At 39.2% G+C, this 20,086-nt stretch overlaps 1 protein-coding gene across 7 annotated transcripts in view; it reads right to left on the bottom strand.

Annotated features, from left to right (window-relative positions):
* Nucleotides 1-20,086, bottom strand: part of LOC134529317 (sphingomyelin phosphodiesterase) — a 192,436-nt gene that overhangs the window by 18,152 nt on the left and 154,198 nt on the right. For all 7 annotated transcript variants that reach the window (XM_063363255.1, XM_063363256.1, XM_063363259.1 and 4 more), the window contains exons 11-12: nt 300-492; nt 29-213 (exon numbers count right to left, since the gene is read on the bottom strand). In XM_063363255.1, coding sequence (XP_063219325.1) covers nt 29-213; nt 300-492 — 378 coding nt within the window. The remainder of the gene's footprint in view (nt 1-28; nt 214-299; nt 493-20,086) is intronic.

The following is a 20,086-nucleotide window of genomic DNA, read 5'->3' as shown; positions in this document are numbered from 1 at the left end:
GTATGTTAAAAGTAACAAATATTCTTACTTATAATATAGGTTGAAAACAGAGCTGTCTATTGTCAGCTTGTTGAGTAAGCTATCCCAATCTTGAGGTAGTAAAGATGGCATCTGGTATGAAGACCTCACACTGTACAGTTTGTACCAAATGGGGTAATCATACAGATTTGCTTCCTTCAAATTCATCACCCATGTCTCATGATCCACCACTGCCTGGAAAAATATTTTTAAGTACACATTTAAAATCATATATTCTTGCAGGAATAATAAAAGGTATAATAAAATTTGCAAAAACATACCCTGGTGCTTTCTGGATGATCACCATCAACATAATATATTCTATAGCCTGGATTTAAATCACTATATGGTGTAACTGAGGGCCCAATATAAGCTACACTTGTAACTCTGCCAAGGTCCTTGCTATCATAAAATAACTGGAATTCATCAAAGTGTGTGTGCCCAAAAAACTGTGCCACAATTGTAGATTCATACCTGCAAACAGAGAACAATCAAAATTTGAACTTAAATTTCTAGAATTCAATCTCACAGAATGCATAGTAATGATCAGACCACAAAGTTAATATAAAATAACTTGGAAAAATGTTAAGAATGAAAAACATTTTCAGGGCAATTGTAGCAAAAAAGTTTTGTCCACACTATAGTCTAAACCCTTTCAATAGAATGATGCATAAGCAAACAAATAAATCATGACGCAGCTTGTCTTTTAAATTTTTAATACCACTATGCACAGATTCTTTACCTTATACATTCCTAATGGAAAAATAATTACTAAATAAGGAAAGAAAACAAAACTATACCTGAAATATCACACAACAAAGTGCATGTATACAGCACTCTCAACTTCCAATCCAAGGTAACAAACATGCATTACTAAAGAGTAAAGTTGGTATGTAGGATGTACTTAAGGGGATTGGTGCACCAGCATAATAGTAAAAAAAACAATATATTTATTAATGATTCAGCTGTAATAGAAGATTTTAAGCATTCTGGTGTATAGTTGATTTTTTTTAAACCAAAGTTATTGTCAGTTTTCTGGAATTTTCAACATTCCTATCTAATTCGAAAAAATATTCAGAATTTAGTGGTAAAACTTTTGTAGGTAATTCTTCCAACACGAGAGATTTGATTAAAACCATAATTGTATATGTAATCATTACTAATTTAGTGTATTTAAGATTTTAATTTTGATGAATTAGCTGTTACAAAATAATGTGATATTCATTTGCAAGTTTTTAAGCATTCACATTTCAATTAAAATTTAAAATCCTTTCATTCTGTCATCTGAAGGATTGACTTTATTTTAGCTTTTAGTTTATTGTAATCGGACCTCAGGTACAATGGTAGTGACCAGAGTTTAGCGACGTGTAATATCGGTGACGTGTGGCAAAGCGCGCTGGACTGTAGACACACCTTTCGGCAGTTATCGAAACTTTTTGCAACCAGAACTTTCTCTCTACCTGCCCTGAGCCGGCCCTCTGTTGTTGACGAATGGGAGACGGGAGAATAAACATGATACCTGTTTGAAGGTACACACACTCCTTTTCAGAAGACAATAGAACATGTTTGGTGTAGCAAACAAGAACAGCTCGTATTACTGTAGCTGCAGGGGCAACTCAACATTTGTAGTGTAAAGTACACTACTCTTGTTTTATTTTGTAATTTCGATACAGAATTTATTTCTGTGGAACAAGATTTTCAATTTTGGTCAATTGAAATGCTCCCAAAGCTAACACATTTTATCTGGAATGTGTATTGCCTGAAATAGCTGATCCCAGGCATAGCCGTGGTCTAAGGTGCAGAGATCCAGACTATATTAGTGAAGCACAAGAAAGAAAGCAAGTTGCCAAGGGAAAATTCCAAGGAAAAAGTTCGGCATCAACTACAAGAGATTGTGATACGACGTTTGCTGTCTTAATACAATATTATTGTGTTAGACAAATCCGTGCATACTATTATTGATTAATATGTTGTTACAGTAAATCTAGTGAAAGACACATTCACACTATTAAATGTTGGTTAAAATAACATTCAATTTGTATCAAAACTGACAAAGTCTTATGACGTCAAAACCACGGCGATCTTGTCATTCAAGAAACTGAAATTATTTATTTCATTTATATTTTCATTCCGGGGATGTTCTAAATTGTCTTTGATGGTATTTTTCTGCCATTATTTTTGATGCTTCAGTGCTTTTCCGACAATCATGTTAGTCCCGAAAACGGTTTTAATTGTAAATAATAAATATTTAGTAAAATTAAAGTAAATGATAAATGAAATATTTCATGTAACTATATAATAATATCGAATACATTCACAATGTACAAAATATATTTTAAATCTTTTTTATTTTTATAACTAAATATGAAAAAGAACTAACAACTAAAAGAAAGATAATTTTTTAAGTTGTGTTTACAAAAGTCAATCACGTTCGTTCGTCCGGGATTCTACAGCCAATTAGATTGCCAGAACAATTATATTCGTCCGTCAAAAGCTTGCCAAGCTTATAAACTTTCGATGGACGGAAAGTTTAAATCATAATCTTAAAAATATTTGCATTATTTTAGAAGCTTTGGAAATGTGTTTATTTTTTGTGTGATTCTACTATTTTTTTTTTAAAGTTTACATTATTTGTAAAACTGTTAAAGATATATGTTTCCTATTAATTTAACCATATTTATAAAACCTATCAGGTTACTGAATGTATTAAAAATCATTATGTAAACGTGTTAACACTATTATCCAAAAACAAGTACGATACACATATTCTTACAGGGAGTGAAATTGGGCGGTACCATGATTATTGGTCTAAAAATGGGAGAGTTCAAAATAACTAAGGTAGAAAGAAATGTGCTCATCTTTTGATGCCGTGCAAACAAATTTTTAATTCTTATTTTTACGTGCTTTTTTTGTCTCTTTACTTAAAAAACAAACAAAAAACCTTTTTCAGGGACATAAATAATTTATAATTGACCACATTTATATTCTACCTCTGATTCTTAGCAATTTCAAATTTATTAGTTACAGTGTTGTTTTTTAATTTATGTAAAATGTAGACAAAACACATGCTATGATTTTTTTGTGGCGAAAACTAAAGAAATATGATCATTCATTCTTATTTCATTTTTTGATGCTAGAGTGTTTTTATGTATTTTTGTTCATTCTTTATGTAAATTGTTGGTTATATTTTTTCAAACGTTGTCTTGTAACTCTTAACTACCTATTTTATAACATCGACAAACAATATTAATAATTTTTTTTTTGTTATTTGTATAATTATTTGTTTGATTTGATGGTGTAAGATTATTTAAGATTGGGAATGTATTTTTTTGAGGAAAATGCTTATTTCATATCTGCAATAATGAAAATATATAAATAGCTCTTTGGTAAACTGTGCTTTTGAAAACCTAATTACAGATCTAACATAACAAATAATACTTTTAAGTACATTTCTAAGAAAGTCTACCTTCGGAGTTACCACAATGTAACTTACGGGAAATGTATGCAGATTTTAGTTTCATGGTTGTTAAAACCCAAAATCATAGTCTACGGAAAAGTTTACATATCTATATAAACTTTTCTGTTGACAATATATGCATAAATTTCTATGGTCATGATAACCGCCGTAATTTGCACCAATTACTCCCAAACAACTGCTTCAAAAGGTAAAAATCTTGGTCGAGTTCATAAATGGGCAAAATCTGACCAAGGGTTTGAAATTGGGGATGGTTTTTCGAAAAACAGATTAATCACTGTAACTCACTGAATACAAAATCTATTTAAATCATTTAAATTTATTATTGTTTACAAGAGTCATGCCTCAATATTTGGTCTGAAACATTTTTTAATATAGCCAACCGTTACAGCAAGGGGTAGAAAAAATATGGTTTTTGTCAAAAAATTTGTGGCTCGCATAGTAAGCATAGTATCAAATACGTTTGAAGTTATTTTAACTATTCTAAATACTATCAAAAAGTTTGATGTTACCTACCAACCATTACACTGCAAGGGCTGGAAAAAAATCTATGAATTGTTTAGTAGATACATTATCAAATCTATTCAAAGTTATTTTAAACCAACAAATTATTATCTAACACTTTTGTCTGATACAATTTTTGATTCTACTAACCGTTAGAGCATGGGTTAAAACAACATCATTTTGAGGGGGGTGGAGAAATCATTACTTCCTTAGTACACATACTGTAAAATCCGTTCAAAGTGATTGTAACTATTCTTAATATTATCTCAAACTTTTGACTGTCAACATTATTGAAACTAACAAACATTACTGCAAGAGGTTTAAAAAAAAATTGGCTTGAAGAAAAAAATTATTTGTTCTGTAGTACACACAGTATCTAATCCATTAAGTTATTTATTATAATGGTATAATTATATAAAAATTTTAACTGAAACAATTATTGATACAAACAACTGTTACAGAAGGAGGTTGAAATAAAGGGGTTAAAGGACAAAAAAAAAAAAAACAATATCCTGAATAGCCACAAATAAAATTCATTAAAAAATCATAGAAACATTTAAATTATTATCTAAAAATGTTTTATGAATTTTTTTTGGTATGACCAACCATTTTTGCAAGGATGAAAAACAGAAAGGGTGAAAGGGGAAAAAACATAACTCCCTTATTTCGCACAGTATCAAATGTCTTTTTAATATTCTAATATTAAATAAATTTTTTGTCTGAACCCATTTTCTATACGAACAACTATGGCTGTAAAGGGTAAAAAATAAGGGTTGAGGGACAAAAAAATTCTAATTCTCTTAGTAGGTATAATGACAAATCCATTGTAATAGTCAGACTGTTTACAGTTTTTATTTTATTATCTTTATTACTGTTCTAAACTAATTGGTATAGTTTGTGATAAATCATATTTAATGCAATGATTTTTTTTTTGTTTGTTAGGAGGACAACCATTTGACAGTCATATAACACAACACTATCTATTTAGTTTCAGGGTCTTCTGAATTATTATTCCTTGAGTTGTATTCATTTTTCCATATATTTGCGCACACACATTGATATTTTATTCATTACTCTTTTCACCCTTCAACTACCTCGCCATTGAGAAATGACTGAGAAAACCTTACAGCTCCTTGATTGCTGTGAGCAACCAAATTCAACAGGATTTTTATTTCTTTTTTTAGAAAAAAGGATTAGAGGGAAGCCTTGGGCATTGCTTGGGGAAGACGTTGCCCAGGCTGTGGCTTGCCAAATTCTTGGTTGACCGCTCGAGTGGCCAAAGATACGCGTCACCCGCGATTTAATTAGATACAGATCCATCTTCTGAAAGTCTTGAGATAGTATTTTCTGACATTGTAGGTCAGTAATAGGGAGTTACGACGTCTTTGTGAAACACTTCCGCGTCTGTCACTTTCGTACATATAGTGCCTCAAGTCGATGGTTGCAAAACTCCACTACGAATATTTCCGATGCGTCATGAGATCCAATTTGACTATAAACCTTTCAGAACTAGAGGGATGCCGGCCGGTCTACGATCCAGTTTCCAGTGTAGCTCAATACCACCTCGAGGTCCGACAGATACAATAAGTTTGTTCCCGACTCCACACAGCTAGTTCCGGCATTTTATTGTGTGCCCTCTTGCATTATCAGATATCAAAGTTACAAAGGTGCAGGTTTCTATCAGGATGGTAGTTGAAATATCCTTTAACTAGGGTTGTACTCTAATATATTAGGGCCTGTTTTAGATATCTATGTGAAAATTATCTTTGCACTACCCGCCTTAGAATCATACAGTCATTGCTAATTATTGAATGAATTTGGTATCTTTTGATAATGTGTATTTTATTAAATTGAAATTGAACTCTATGGACCAGACCAATAACTTTATGCAGAGGTACATCACACATCTAATACATACAGTATTGGTTTCAATAGCAACAAGCTCACACTCGCTCTCACATATTCAGTGGCGTGCTAGCTGGAATAACCGCTTGGTAAGTTCACCAGCAGCATCTTGCCCTGACACCAACGAGGGAAGAGAGAGATATTCACAGCAGAACCCGAAACCAAATATTGATCTTCGAAAATTACACCTGAGAAATATAATTGACACATACCTTAGTGCCCCTATATTCTAAAAATTTAGGACACTATTCAAAGTTTTTTAAAACTTTCTAAATATTATCTATAAAATAGGGTCTGAACTAGTTATTGATTTGACCAACCCTTACTTCTATGGGTGACCAAAATACGCATGCGGAAGAACAAATTTATTACACCCTAAGTAGATACAGTATCCAGCCTTTCAAAGTAATTGTAAATTTTCTAATTAAGACCAAAATTTTTGGTTTAAAACTGGGGAGATGTTTTATCAATTTTTTTAATTTTAAAATATATATGATTGGGATAAAAATTTTGCAAAATGTATAACAACTTCGAAGTCTACATGCGACTGTAAGCTTAGCTGAAAGGGATTTTTTTTTTAATTTGAACCCTTGACAGCTTAGCCTACAATAAAATTAATGAGCAGTGATTTAAAAACTACATTTTAACATGCATGGCTATGCTAGTCACATTGGTTTGGTAATGTACTTATGTTTATGATGTAAGATTAATAACTGTCAGTTGAATTGTGAATGTTTTGCAAAGCCAAATAAAAATATATTTAAGTAACTACAGCCTGACTTGTGATTCATATAGTTATGTCATATAGGTTACATAATTTTTAAAATACTGATATTGTTCTGTGTTAATTAAGCACATTGTCTTTATAACTTGGAAGGCTAACTACGTAAAAGTTTTGAAAGGTATGTCCAGGTAAAAAAATGTGCCATTTATTAAAAGATATGAATTGTGGAAATCTATGTAGCGCAATCAAAATACATAAATCCATTTGGCATAAAAAATCACTTAATTAATTTAAAAAAAAAAAAAAAAAAGGAAGATTCTATATTTATGGAAATACCTTAAAAATATATAAATCATAAAATGTAAATTTGTGTTTGCAAGAAATATAATGCTAAGTAAGACATATGCTTAATGGGAAGAAATTGGCATAGTGACTGTTTGGGAAAGAAATTTACTTATATTGTGCTCAAAATATGCCCTGCCAAGTAAACACAAAGGTTTGTATATTAAGGCAAAGTCTTTAAGTTGCAATAACTGACCGGTTTTGGTGTTATTTTACAGTGAAACACATTAACACAATACTATTGCTAATGCTTTATACTGTTTCATAAAAGCTCTTGTATGTGAGAGTGCAGGGTGAAAATATTGAAAGATTGAAGAACAAGCTTAGTTAGAAAACAAGACTGCCTATCGCTATTTATTCAACGCCACAATAACATTCGTTTGAATATCAACATTTCAGAATTTATAAAAAAAATAAATAGAGTTAACTAAGGTAAACATTTCTCGGACGTCTGAAAATGTATTGCAACTACTCACAAAGTTTCAAGAAAGATGGTAACATTTCCTAGATAATTTGTGTGGGAACTGTAGATAACTGGACAGTGACGCACGTATCGAGCCACGTCAGTCTGTATCGTGAGCACGACAAACGAAAATCTGCGCGGGGAAGGGCCTCTACCGAGAAGGAAGGACAATGGAATTGTAAAGATTGACGGCTGGTGCAAAAGGGAGTGGGGTATGGGTGGAAAGGAAAAGAACAGGTTACTAAGGTTTGCTTCCCTTCTAGGAAAACCTGTGGGGTGTCCGTGCTGAGATAGAGATATGGAGAGATCGAGATAGAGATATGGAGAGAGAGATCGAGAGAAAGAGAGAAAGAGAGAGAAAGAGAGAAAGAGAGAGAAAGAGAGAGAGAAAGAGAGAGAGAGAGAGAGAGAGAGAAAGAGAGAAAGAGAGAGAAAGAGAGAAAAAGAGAGAAAGAGAGAGAGAGAAAGAGAGAAAGAGAGAAAGAGAGAAAGAGAGAAAGAGAGAGAGAGAGAGGCAATTTTTTCGAAGACCTTTCGATGATCCCCGCTAGATGGCAGGCCTCAGAGCTGCACCCTTCAACAACCCTCCCTCACGACAAGCCGCTCGCCACTAACTTGCGAAATATAACCCGTTAGCTTATATACGTGCTGGCTGATCCTACAGTAGCTGGAATGATTTGTTCCATGATATTACTGCTTTATATTGTCGTGTGTTACCATTTATAATGACCTTGCTGTAGACTAGACACTCAGCCCAAGCAAAAAAACTATTTCAGTGTATTAAAAAGAGATTTTTAGCATTACAATAAATAAATATCGGGATATTGCAAGGGAGTTGCATCGGCAGTACAATTGAGGGTGGGCGCTACACAAGAGGGTACATTGTACTGGCATGAGACACTCGCTGAGGGCATGATGTCGCCCATGCTTAGGAACATTATATTTTTATTTTTAATTACAGTGGAATTTGTGTTTAACATGACTTGCTCTTACCACACACTCCATTGCCGTCAATTACTCACAGTTTAAGTCTGCTGCATGCACTTTTATTTCGCTCCACATGGCTAGTACGGTTACACAGTTCACAGTCACTTATCAAGCAGTCAATAGCCCTAAGACAATCTAGTTAAGTTCCCCAAGGATGAAAAAGAGTTTTAGATTATACTAACAGAATCACATGAGCAGTGACAAACAGAAGAAGTTCCTCGGGTGTGATAAGCATCCTACCTCAGTCAGAGTTTAAGTTTCAAGAAATGGAAGCAACAAGAGGCGTTGGATCTGCGTGGTCGCAATATGCAGTTTGATCATTTTACTGATTTAAAACTGTTGTAGTGAATAGGTTATTGAGAAACAATTCATTGGCTCAGCAAATGGACAGTAAAAACTGATACAGTAGAACCTTCTTTTTACATATTATTTCAAGGGACCAGGACAAAAATATGTAAAAGGTGGGAAAACATAAAAAGGAAGAAGTGTTCAAAAAAATATTTTTATTATCTAAACATGATGGAAAGAACAAGAAACACATTTACACCAAAATAAAATTTCAGATATGCTTATGTTTCTATACAATAAATAGCACTTTATTATCTCACATAGTAAAAAAAAATCTATCCAGTCTTACGATTCTTCAGAATTGTTTTTTAAGATGAACATGAAAGTTTTAGGTCTTGGGCATGAGACATGCAGATGGTTAGCGAACCTGTGATGAAAAATTCCCTGAAATTTCCAGGCTCAGGGAAAATTTTTCCCTGACCACAGATATTAGTTAGTTTGAATAAATAAAAAATTCAAAATCATGACTCGTATGCTAAACAATCACTAATGCAACAGATAACTATCAACTATTTTTCGGACAACTTTCGATAGCACTAAAATCAATGCTCATAGTCAAAGTTCTGATATACCGTATTCACTCGCGTAATGTCCGCACCCTTTATTTATATATCCTTAAAAGAAAAAATTAAAAATTCGCATAATGTCCGCACCAGTCGTCTACGGCGGGCAACACAACTTTGGCCACCCCTAAAGGACGCAGTACGAATGGAAAGTTGACGTCTCTGTAAACAAAGCCGTGACCTTGAGCTGTCCTTTCTCTCCTGTTCTGAAAGGGTGGGGAAATTCGTTGAACTGAACAAAGCACGGTCAAAGGCCCCGCCCGCGTATAAGTCCCCCCCCCCCCCCCATCCTTGTTTTGTAAACATTTTTGAGAAAAATTTAAAAACGTGTTTTTCTGGGTTTATCTGAGGGCAGGGCAGCTTGGAATGCATCAAACAACAAGCCATGTATTGTGAGCGGCGGGAGGTGATTTTGTCGTTCTCAGTAGGACCGTCGTGAGGCATGCCAGACGTAAGCAGTTAGTCCTATCTCAAACGACATAAAGATAAAGAAAGCTGGACTCGCGAGCTGTGTTGATGTGCAGTGTTGTCGGAGAAGAGGGGAAGTGAAGGAGGAAGGGAAGTGGGTCAAGGATTCCTACACTCCTTTGTCTGGTTGGCTGGCTAGCTGGCAGGAGGGAGGTTAAGCTACGCCTCTGCCTCTCACCCCTCCTGCAATAGCGCTGCCTCTGCCTCTCTCCCCCCTGTAATAGCACTGCCTCTCCCCCCTGCGGAGTCGTTGCCTCTCTCTCCCTCCTGCCGCGTCGCTGCCTCCCCTGCCCTCCCTCATTTGAACAAAGACGCACGACTTGAATAGAACACAAAATTTTGTATTTTTGTATTTTTCCTCGCATAATGTCCGCACCCCATTTTTTTGGCCAAAAACGTGGTCAAATTACTGCGGACATTACGCGAGCGATTACGGTAAATACCAGCAAACAAGAATGGGAGAAAAATTTTTTGTAATACGTAGAAAAAGGAAGAATATGTAGCTAGTATAACTTCAATTTTTCAGTAACCAATAATTTAAAAAATTCCCTGAAAACTGTAATAAACCTGTGTTCCTGTAGACTTAGTAGGTACTTCAAAAAAAAAATTGCTAGAAACTTACTGGCTATGCGCTATGGCATACGTCAAGAAGACAACTGAACAGTGACCAGAGGCGGAACACAGGTAATATACAAAGTGACGTCGTCCCAAGTGCTCCTCCGGCTCACTGAGGCCATTATTGCCCGTTGCTGCTTCAGGCTTGCGTGTGCGCCAGCGCCTGTGCGCGAAAGTATAACAACTGGCCATGGCCGAGAGGGGAACGCCCTGGAGAGGCGCCACCATGACAGTGATGTGTCTTTTCATAAGGGTTTTGTTTATGTAATTATGTGAGTGTGTAAATATCTATTTGTGTTGTGTACAGTGTACCTGTAGATGTTTCCCGGGCGACTGAGTCGCGTCTCCCCGCCTGTGACCATGTGGGCTCCACGCACTCGCACATGAAGAGAAGAGGGGTGATTCATGAGCGCACGGCAAGGGGGGAGGCCGCTGAGACGTCGCGGAGCGTGGGTCGAGTTAGTCGCCTGGGATGAGAGAGTGCGGTCGCGAAGTTGTGAGTGAGAGCAGAACGGACACTGTCAGTCGCGTCACCGTTGTCATGTCCCCATCATTCGCGTCTTCGTCGGTCACATCACCGCCATTTGCATTGTCAGTCACGTCACCATCGTTCGCGTTGGCAGTTACGTCACAGTCTTTCGTGTCATCGTCATTCACGTCACTGCCAGTCACGTCACCGTCATTCACGCCACTGTCAGTCACGTCACTGTCGTGTTACCACCAGTCAGGTCACTACTAGTGTCGTGTCGTGCTCAAAGTGCGTGGAGCCGGGCCTCGCCCTGATGGACTGTCACAGATGGGGGCCGTGACAGCCCATGTACAGTGTGTGACGTGTGCAGTAAATACAACTTGACGTCATAAACTCTTTTATTTCACCCGAGTTTGGCTAGTTCCCTTGCCACGTGGCACGAACCTTCTCTGCCGGAGCAGCTGGGCAGCGACTCCGAACCACGGGAACGGCCCTAATGTCGACAAAAGAATTTAGGTGTTAACACCCCAGAAGATTGGTGGATGTTAAGGTGGATCGTAATATATAAAAATATAAATAAAACACTGAAATCTGGTTACTTCTAGATTATTTTAATGGTTAACTTATTTTATTTTGGACAAGTCAGATTTATCATAGTGTGGTAGTTAATACTTTTGGTCACCACTTTGATGACTTACAAACTAATGACAATAAATATTTTTATGAAAATTCACAGGTTCAGTAAAGTGAAAATTTAGTACATTAAATTATAATAGAATTGAATTTTACTACATGCAGGCCGGCCGCAGATACTTTGATAATTACTTTACAGATTACATTTATTTTAAAGCAAGTTGCACAAACAAGGTTTCAGAGTAATAAAATAAAAAATAAACAACTTTCCATTATTTTGGATTGACAAGTACTTTTCATTACTATATTTTATACCTTTTTGTTTAAATGGTAGTTGAATAGTTCGCAAATTGTTCGTAGAGAATTTAAAACTTTAAGATTTCTGACATTGTGTCTTCCAAACATAGACTTAGCTGCATGCGAAGTGCTGACATCCGAACGGCGAGGCATGACGGGGCGGATAGCGGACTAAAGTTGACAGCACAATGCGGGGAAATTTAGATGGCCGAAATCAGGAACTCAGTGCGGGTAGATGTGGTTGTCTACCCATCACTGGGGATGGTAAACCCCACTGTGAAAACAAAAGTTCGCACAGTGTTGTTATGTGGTTATGGTCAGCGGGAAAGTTCTCGGCCACAAAGAGCTCAAGAAAACAGGAAATTAAAAAAAAAAGGCATTAAAATCTCTACTCACCAAATTGTGGGGTAGGTCGGTGGTACTATCTATCCATGTGATGGTAGACGACCATTAGCACGGTTGCACGCACTTAATTCACCAGGAAAACACTAACACTAATATGATGTAGTCTAAACTTTAAAATTGTAAGGGGTTTTTCCCCTGGTCGTCGCGACTACAACCTATAATATTTGATGTCCGACTTCTCAGGAGAGACGCGGTCGCGGTAGAAGTAACGCGGCAGATGTAGGATGCTCCCTGTACCACAGTTGATTGACGACTCTCTAGTGAGAGAGTCCCTTCTCCCTTAGTTCCTGCATGGGCTCGAAACCGAAAAGTGGGGAGGGAGGAAGAGAGAAAAAGAGTGGGCGGAGCTAAGTGGGCCATGGGAGGAAAAGTGCCTTGGGATTGGTCAGGGCTTGTGGGAGTCATAGTGCCACAAGAAAAAAATCTAAAACTCTCTATGGCAGAGCCATCTTAGTTGGCATGGGCGCCATGAGATAGCGCACCGAGCGGTGGTGTTGCTGTATGCCGTCTAAGGCAAAGGGGGATTGGAAGGTGGTGCTCACTGGCGGGAGAAACTGACATTAGCATGCTTAGTTTCAGTTGTGCTCGAGAGATCGTGCACAAGCCTCGTGCGTGGAGCGCAAGCATAGGCGTGGCTTGTTCCTAAAGGAGAGGAGGGGTTGACAAGGGAAAGGGCATGGTCCATGCCTCGGTCATGGTTCCTGGAAGCATAGCAGAAAACCTTAAAGGGCCAGGGGTGGCGGGGAAGTGCTTGTTTTATGCCGAGACCAGCACATCCGCTTTGCTCGCCAGGGCCTCGAGCCTGGTAAAGCGGCTAGGCTCGCCTGACGAGGCAGGTACCCCTGCATGAGAAACAAGGTGGAAGGCAAGTTAGGCAGGGAGAGTTATCATGCCTGTTCCTGCATGCAGGCGAGATAAAATTGACTCGGCTAGCCTACGCTGCGTGTAAGCGTCTGCATGTCTCTGCTGAGACGTTGAGACTCTCTAAGACCCACTAGTAAAGTTTTAACATGTATATCCCTGAGTGGTATAGCTGAGAAAATAAATTTTGATGAGGTGCTCTAGCTTATGGTAAAGCAAAAATATTTTAACAAATAAAAGTTGAAAAATTGTGCCAAGAAATTACTGATTTTCGGCTCAAAACCTAAGAAATTCCCTGAATTTTCCAGGTTTTCTCTGTTTTCCATGTTTTTCATGTTGCATCCTGTAACATATTGAAGTATTTCAAAATTACCACATTTTAGTAGTTAATTTTTCTTACACAATTATTTTTTGGAATTCTATATAATCTCATGTTAACATTGAATTAATTCCAGTATTTTGTTGGAAAGAATTCTATTAAACAAACTTAATGACTTTCAAACAATTGTTTACGTTCAGGAGCAAAAAAAGTTATGTATCCGTTGCAATGTTTGGATATTCATTACTGCCAACAGCCTTTCCAAAACATTTCTTCTGTAATAAAACGAGCATCGCCAAACATTTACAAAGACACCATATTTATTGGAACTTGTAACATTGCTTTATATATAAATTTAACTTAAGGGTCCAGTAATTTGTTGCTTTTTTTACGTAACAGCTATATTAATGAATAATTTCCTGCATGAGACATTAAAGTTTAAAGGGGAGGGATACAAAACCAAAAAAATATGCCATCTTGTTTCAACATTTTTTTCTTTACTGTGGCACATGGCACAAAAATAAATTGGAAATAAATTTTTTTTACAATGGCAAATGAAGCTGCCATGGCCACTCGCAATAAAGTATCATAAATAAGTTTCACAATATTTATTTTCAACATTTATTGATCCATCTAAAAAAATTTCTGATGGTTTGCTTCTAAATACCGTGCTGTTGCAACATAAAGAGCAGGAAATGCTTTCGCATAAAGCGGGCAAGTAATGCAGTAACACTATTGGAAAAATGATTGAGCAAGTAACAAAATAACATTCAATACAGGAATTTGTAAATCCCGGGTACATAAAAATGAGGTTCTCCTGTACAAAGAAAAAACTAAAATTATTACTTCGAAAAAATACTATGCCTCAGAAGGTGTTTAATTTGATGCTAATATACTAACAATTTTAAAATACACTCAGACTTTTGCATAATAATAACAACAGAGTCTGCTGAAATAAATATTACACTGGGAATTTATAGTGATGAAACACTAAGAATTATTACACTTAAGGGATGAAGTGCACTTAGATTGCTGCCAACCAGTGAGGGTTGCCAGCAAACTGTTTAAACAGCAACTTGTGCACATGCACACAAATTCAATGTTTAATGCAACAAAAACATTACACGGCACATTGAACTTGAGAGCAGGAAGAGGAAATGCCAAAATAAAAATGTCACTATAGTAATTTTTGAAATTTTTATTTTATTTTCTGAAGTAAACAGTCTGCCACCATGATGCTGGTGATTGTGGGCCACATTGTTAAGCTCAGGTTGATAAAAAATGGTGAATAAAAATAGTGAAAAAAAAAAATTTCCATTATTGAGAAATGTCCATTTTTAGGGACCACAAATATGTTAACCAATTAAAAATATATATAAATAATAGTCTTATTCACCTCCCCCACTTCCTTGCTCTCGTCTTCCAAGAGGCTGCTCATGTCGTATTAGCGAGATCACACTTTACTTATAATTAACATTATTTCTACTTGAAAACTGAACCACTTTGGTTTGTTTTAAGGCGGCCTACAACAGTCTGAACCTGTGGGCTGTCCATGTCCTTATCCTAATGTGAATGATTTCACAGTGTCGCACACAAAACTGTCCTGTCTACAATTACAATGTCAGAATCTACTAATTTATAAAGTAGTCACCAAAGAGTAGTAATTATAGTGTGCCAAAATAAGTGTTTTTTGTTTGTTTTGCAGTGTGCTGAGGCGCACTGCTTCCGTCACATCTTATTAATTACGTGATGTTTTTTTTTGTTTTCTTTCACCTGTGAGTGCGCCGTCCCTTGAGCGGAGTATTACCCCTCCTTTTCTCCCTCCAGTGTTGACGTCAACGTGTCACCTCTCTAGGCGCTTGTGGTGCGCGGAAGGATTTTGCTTGTCGCTTGTAACTATGCATGTGTGTGTTCTTACGCCGGACTAATTTCCTTAGAGTATAAAGGGGCTGGGCGCGCTCGCCTCGTTCTTAGATAGTACATAGTTCTAGTGCGAATAGTTTGTCGCGGGTGGTGCGTCCGGTCACCGGTCATGGGTGGGTGAGTGTTGGTGTGTAGTGGCTTGAATTCCCCTTCGCTTACGTTTGGCCGCCACGTTCAAAATTCTAAATTTTTCTTTTTTCATTTATACTAGTTCTTGTCCTCGGCGCCGCCCATGGCCGGGAATCCGGCCCGCTCCCGTCTTAGGAGGATATGTACATTTTGCACTATCGGGTTTCCTTCTGTTGCGTCTCTCGTATACTTAACGTAGAACGTACCTCGCTTCCTTATATTGTCTGCTTAGGCTCACTATGAAAATGTGCGCGATGCGCCCAACCCCTGCAGAAACACTGTTCCAATATATACGTTGTTAGAAGTACTTAAAGACACGTTTCTGTGACATTAGTAATATTTACGTATGTACTTTAAAATCTGTAACCACTGTTGTATAACCGAACTAAATTATACGCCCCACACGCGCGTGTACAAAGTTAGGAGTAGAATTAAGTATTCAATGTTAACCTTAAGGTAGTACTGTTTGACATATAAGACTTCTCGCCCGTGTAGCGAACACATATTGTAAGAGACACGGTTTGACGACTACGGTCACGCTCTACTCAATATTGTACTGTTTAGCTTGTTGTAAACTTTTGTATTCATGGATACTTATGTATATCTTAATTTTATATACCTCCCTTTTGATGAGTTGGGATCTATTAAAAAGATACTTGAAATCTTTCTTGTATATGAGTAGACTAATGGTCATCCCTTAATGCACAGTTACCCTTACACCAAGATATACTCTATTTATGCTGTTTGATAGCTGTATGCTCCTCCCCGGCAGGTTGGAAAATATCACGACTATATGGGAGGGGTCTGGGATACTTGCTTTAGTAAACGTACATCGTGGTATGTTTCAACCTGCGCAACTCTGCTTACTTGGTGAGCAGCAACGTAACATTAGCTTAACAGGTGACCACTAGATAGGTAGTGTAATGGCCAGTTCCTCAGCCGCCCCCGCCGTTGGGTGGGTTTACACTTTGCGTAGAGAAGATTTGTTGGATTACTTGGGTGATCACGGGCTGGAAGTTGGGGAATCCGAGACCATACGCGAGTTGCGCATACGTGTAATTGCTCACGTGCGGGAAACCGCAGCCGCTGCGATACACCCTCCTGTCGGCGTAGCACTTGAACCCAGAGCCGCGCCCGTATTTAGTCAAAAGATATTCCTGTCTGCGCTTAAGACCCTGCCGCGCTTAGAGGGGAATGTCCCGGACGCGGTTCTAATGCAATTAGCGGAAGCTAGCAGGATATATAACCTGAAGCTGATGAGCGAGGCCGATTTTCTCAAAGCCTATTTGAGTAAGTGTAGCGACGCGTACGTTTCGCTTCTCAGTGAAGCTATCACCGCCGGCTCTTCCTTTGACGTCTTTAAGGCAAATGTTTTAAAATTGGTTTGCCCGCCCAGAGTACTGGAAACGTGTAAACGCAAATTCGTTTACCGTTTTCAGCGGCCCCACGAGTCACTTTCAGACTTCATAAACTCTGTTAGTCTTTTCGCAGAAGCGCTAGATCTCGGACTCCCGGAGGAAAGTTTAGTGGAAATCATTTTGGGGAATGTATCTCCGTCTACTCTGCAACATGGTTCGATGCTCTCAGTCCCCACCACCATGTTGGAGCTGCGCGCTTGGAGCGTAGAAATTCAAAACAGACTTGTAGCGCATGAATGTTATGCGAAAGAATTTTCCAGTGCGCCCGGGTTGAGTAGGCGCGCCGTGGTTCCGTCTGGGGACCATGCATCCGCAGGACAAGTTTTTCGCGCGAGAGACCTGAATCCGCGAAGCCCCAGTGTAACTCGCGCAACTCACGTGGCGAGTGTAAGTGCACCCGTCACGCAGCGCATGGCCGCTTCTGCTCCACCTATGGAATCTAATGGGCCGGCGCCCCGCAGCGGTCGTTATCGGTGCAGTAATTGCACGAGATACGGACACCTCGTGTCTGATTGCACTGAACCCGTTCGTGACGTCAGCCAGCGTCTTTGTTTCCGCTGCCGCAGCCCCGGCCACTTTCGTGACCAATGTCCGGGAAACGCCGGAGGACCGCGCGTGTAGGGATGCGTTGCGGCCCCAGTGCTGACGGTAATTTCTCGGTGCAAAATTCCCTGCTCTTTGCTAATGTGTTCCTTTTTGGATTTTCTATTTTGGCGCTCGTAGACTCGGGGGCTACTCACTCTTTAGTCAGTGATAAGTTCGTTGAACAACTCCGACAACGCGTCCATTCGAGGCATTTTTCTATTAGCGAACACGCTCGCACAAGTATTTGCTTGGCTGATAACAAATTGCTTCATGCTACGTCTCTTCTAAATCTACATCTTAAAATAGACAGGTTTTCATGGCGGCATTCTTTTTTGATTGTGCCTAACGTTTCCCTTCCAATGATTTTGGGATTGGATTTTTTAGGGAGAACGCGAGCCAGGGTGGATGTTGCCAACCGTAAAATCAATTTTGGTTTTGAACCCCTTTTCGACGTGCCCTTGTGCTCGAAAACCCTTTCGCGTAATTATGTGCTTCAAAGCGATCAAGTTACGCCTGATACCGCGGAGGATAAGATTCTGCAGGATCTCCGTATGGAGTTCCCGGATGTCCTTACGAAAAGAATTGGAAAATGTGACTTGCAGCCGTACAAGTTCTATTTGAAAGACCTGGAACCCGTTAAGTCTAAATTTTTTAAGCCTAACCCCATATTGATGACTAAAATGAGAGAAATTCTTGACAAACTTTTGAAAGCCGACGTCATAGTTCCTTCAACTTCCAACTACAGCACCCCTACCTTTTTAAAGGTTAAGAAAAACGGCGTAGACTACCGCATTGTTCATAATTTTATTCCCTTAAATAGGAAAATAATTAACGATAATTTTGGTTTGCCCACCGTAGAAATGGCCCTACAACAATTGGGAAAGAGCAAAATTTTTTCCGTTATCGACCTCAACAATAGCTTCCACCAGTGCCTCATAGACCCTTCTTGCAGACCCTACACGGCCTTTTCTACCCCTTGGGGCCAGTACGAATATAAAAGAATACCCATGGGAGTAAAGTTTGGTAGTCAGGCTCTTAGCCGGGTCCTCGACCACATTCTGCGAGACGTTAAAATGGTTTTTGCCTTCAACTATATCGATGACATCATCATCTATAGCAATTCCTTTGGTGAACATATGCAGCATTTGCGCGAGGTTTTTTTGCGATTGCGCGGTGCAGGCCTCACCGTCAATCCCGAAAAAATTTCGCTGGCGCAAAAGTCCGTCAGGTTCTTGGGGTATGTGATTGCCGAGGGTACGTTGTTGATGGATCCGGACAAGGTATCCCCGGTAGTAAACTTCCCGCGCCCCCCGGAACTTGAAGGGCCTGCAGCGTTTTTTGGGATTATTGGGGTACTATTCGCGCTTTATACCCAATTTTGCGCGACTGTGCGCGCCCCTGAATTCGCTTCGGAAGAAACACGTCCCCTTCACATGGTCAGAGGATTGTGATACTGCTTTCAATAAATTAAAGGCAGTCATAGCGAGTCCCCCAGTCCTCATTCTACCCGATTTTGATAAAAGATTTTCTCTACATGTGGACGCTTCTTCTCTAGCTTTGGGCGCGGTGCTTAGTCACGAAATCGCCGGTTCCTTCAGACCCATTGCCTACGCCAGCCGAACTTTGTCAGATGGGGAGAAACGGCTCAGTACATACGAGAAGGAGGCCCTTGGGTGCCTCTTCGGCGTAGAGAAGTTTCACTCCTACCTCGAAGGGTCCGAATTCGACCTGTATACGGACAACCAGGCCCTTAGTTGGTTGTTTAACCACCCCAACCAACTGGGTAAGTTGGGCCGGTGGATTCTCCGCCTATCCCGATTCGACTTCGTTATCCGACACGTAAAAGGAACTGAAAACGTAGTCGCTGACTCGTTATCACGGATGTTCAATCCGGAAGAATTTTCTGTTGATACCCACCTTTCGGAGGACGATAAGCTCACTAGCCCACTTGTCGAGGCTCACGTGAATACAAGTAGAATCTTTCCGGAATCCTACGTTAATGTTAAAGAGCAACAGTCTACAGATCCTTTTTGTAGTGACATCCATCGCCAAATTAGTGCCGGCGCCGACGTACCCTATGTTTTTGAAAACGGTGTCGTCTTTTACACAGGGAAGTCGGGACGAGCGCGTAAAATGTTAGTACCTGTTTCACTACGCCCCCTGATCCTTAAATACTTTCACGGCTCTTTTCTGGGCAGTCACTTCGGCATCTCGAAAACGTTTCAAAAAATTTCCGCTCATTTTGCCTGGCCCAATATACGCGGCGACGTACGTCAATACGTGCGCGCGTGTCATGATTGTCAGGTTTCCAAGCCCCCCTCTTGTGGGAAAATAGGGATGTATGCCGCTGACCCTCCCTTGGCCCCCTGGCACACCGTGCATGTCGATATATTCGGGCCGTTAACCCGGTCTACGCTGGGGAACAATTGCCTATTAGTTCTAGTTGATATTTTTTCAAAATTCATTATCCTACTACCTCTACGGAATTTCAAAGCAGCTACGATAACTCGCGCTCTTCGGACGCGAGTCTGGCAGATACTGGGAGCCCCCGCTATCATCGTGTCGGACAACGCTTCTTATTTACGCTCAGCGGAATGGCAAGCCATGTGCATGGAGTGGGCCATGAAGCCTGTTC

This window comes from Bacillus rossius, chromosome 2 (assembly GCF_032445375.1).
Source record: "Bacillus rossius redtenbacheri isolate Brsri chromosome 2, Brsri_v3, whole genome shotgun sequence".
NCBI lineage: Eukaryota > Metazoa > Arthropoda > Insecta > Phasmatodea > Bacillidae > Bacillus > Bacillus rossius.
This window is presented reverse-complemented; position numbering and strand designations above follow the sequence as displayed.